Here is a 2002-nt window from a genome sequence, read left to right as displayed (position 1 = left end):
TTCCAAATCATGGAAAGAATAAATCAAACAACTGGGATAGAATTTCTTATTCTGGGTTTTTCCAACCTTCAAGAGCTCAGACCTTTCATTTTTCTGTTATTTTTTATTCTCTACCTTCTTATCTGTATAGGGAACCTCCTCATCCTAGAATTAGTTCACTTGGACCCCTGCCTACATACCCCTATGTACTTCTTCATCAGTAACTTGGCCTTCTTGGACATCTGCTACACATCTGTCACACTCCCAGAGGCAATGGTACAGCTGTGCACCAAGCAGCAATACCTGTCCCTCAGCAAATGCCTAACTCAGTTGTACTTTTTCAGCTCCCTCGCTTGTATAGAGTTTCTCCTTCTTACTGTCATGGCCTATGATCGCTATGTAGCAGTGTGCAACCCCTTGCAATATGTACTTATCATGAATAAAAAAGTTTGCAGTCTGCTGGCCACTGCTGCCTGGCTTGTTGGTTTCCTGGATCCATTGGCATTCACTGTTATGATAGCCCAGCTCTCATTCTGTGGCTCAGTGGAAATCAACCATTTTTTTTGTGAATTGCAAAGCATTCTGAAACTCTCATGCAGTGATATTCACCTCATTCAGTATTTGCTATATATTTATGGAGTTTTGGTTGGACTCGGTGCTTTTCTGCTTACCCTAACATCCTATGTTTTCATTGTAGCAGCCATCTTGAAAATTCAGTCTGCAGAGGGAAGACACAAAGCCTTCTCCACTTGTTCCTCTCATCTGACACTCATCATTCTCTTCTATGTGACTATCATGTTTGTTAACATGCGCCCAACAGCAGCATCTTCCCGGGACTATGATAAATTCATCTCCTTGTTGTATGTGGTACTGATTCCCTTGGTAAACCCCATCGTGTATAGCTTGAAGAATAAAGAACTGAAAAGAGCTTTGAGGAAATGTATCATTAAGATAAAGCCTGGGACAGCAAACGCATTCCGCACAGTAGTGGTAGAATGTGATATGTCAGGGATGTCAGTAGCTGTTTATAAGTAGTAGTGAAGCAAAATCCACTGGGCAGATGACTAGCAATAACTACTTGTACTGAGCCACCGAGTCTTATATACACAATTATATATCTTGTGGAAACTCCTCTAAGCATAGGAGTCTGCTCATGAGATGATGAGAATGTAGGAGAAAGAGACTGTAAAAATGAGGCCAAGAATGGAGGGGTGTATTTTTAAAATATCTTTTAGGAGGTTGTGTTTGGAACTGGGAGTGGGGCTACTTGAGGGATAATGATGAGCAGGGAAGTAGAAAAGGGAATCTATTTCAGGTGTGGAGATCCTTTTGAAGGATCTTGAAGTGGCAGTAGGAGAGGAAATTTACCTACATTTCTTGAGGTCTACTTATCTTACAGAGCTTACGATGAAAATACAGGTCTATCATGATCTATGTTAAGCTTCTTTAATAATAGCTGCTTTACATGTATTTGCATGCAACTCAGATCATTTTTTTTCTCACTCATTAGGCCAGCTTTTCTAGTGATACTGGTAATTTATAACACATGCTAATACATTTCTAAATTGGTTTAATGCTGAACATGACAATCAATGCTCATTAATGCTATATAGTAAACAGGCCCCTTGAAATTTTTACTGCATATATTTGTCCCAGGCAATATTTTGAATACTGACTATCCAGTTATTATGTTGTTATGGTACCATTTAAACAATGTTCTAGAGGTCATACAGAAAGAGTTTAGCAACATCTGCATAGGCTTATATGCTCAGGGTTTTAATATATATCCCAGAATAAAAAGATAATTATGGGCCTCTCTTAGAAAGCCGCACTACCAATTTCCGGTGCAGCAAATGAGAGGAAGCCCATTTCAGGGGCAGAGTTAGCACTTATGTGGCTAAGTGACGATATTCATCCCTTACTGCATAAGATAACCACATAAGTTAGGCCACATATATAGCAGTCCTATCTTTAAACAGTTCAGCTTATGTGGTCAAGGGCTGACTATTGCACTTAACCGCAT

General features: G+C 39.7%; 1 protein-coding gene across 1 annotated transcript; it reads left to right on the top strand.

The window, feature by feature from the left end:
* Positions 1-360: 360 nt before the first annotated feature.
* On the top strand, positions 361-1014 carry LOC115458193 (olfactory receptor 1019-like). The gene has a single exon (XM_030188053.1). The coding sequence runs from the start codon at positions 361-363 to the stop codon at positions 1012-1014; it is 654 nt and encodes a 217-aa protein (XP_030043913.1).
* Positions 1015-2002: the final 988 nt, after the last annotated feature.

The sequence above is a fragment of the Microcaecilia unicolor genome, chromosome 14, assembly GCF_901765095.1.
Source record: "Microcaecilia unicolor chromosome 14, aMicUni1.1, whole genome shotgun sequence".
Taxonomy (NCBI): domain Eukaryota; kingdom Metazoa; phylum Chordata; class Amphibia; order Gymnophiona; family Siphonopidae; genus Microcaecilia; species Microcaecilia unicolor.
Note: the sequence above shows the minus strand (reverse complement) of the source record. Positions and strands in the feature narration are given on the sequence as shown.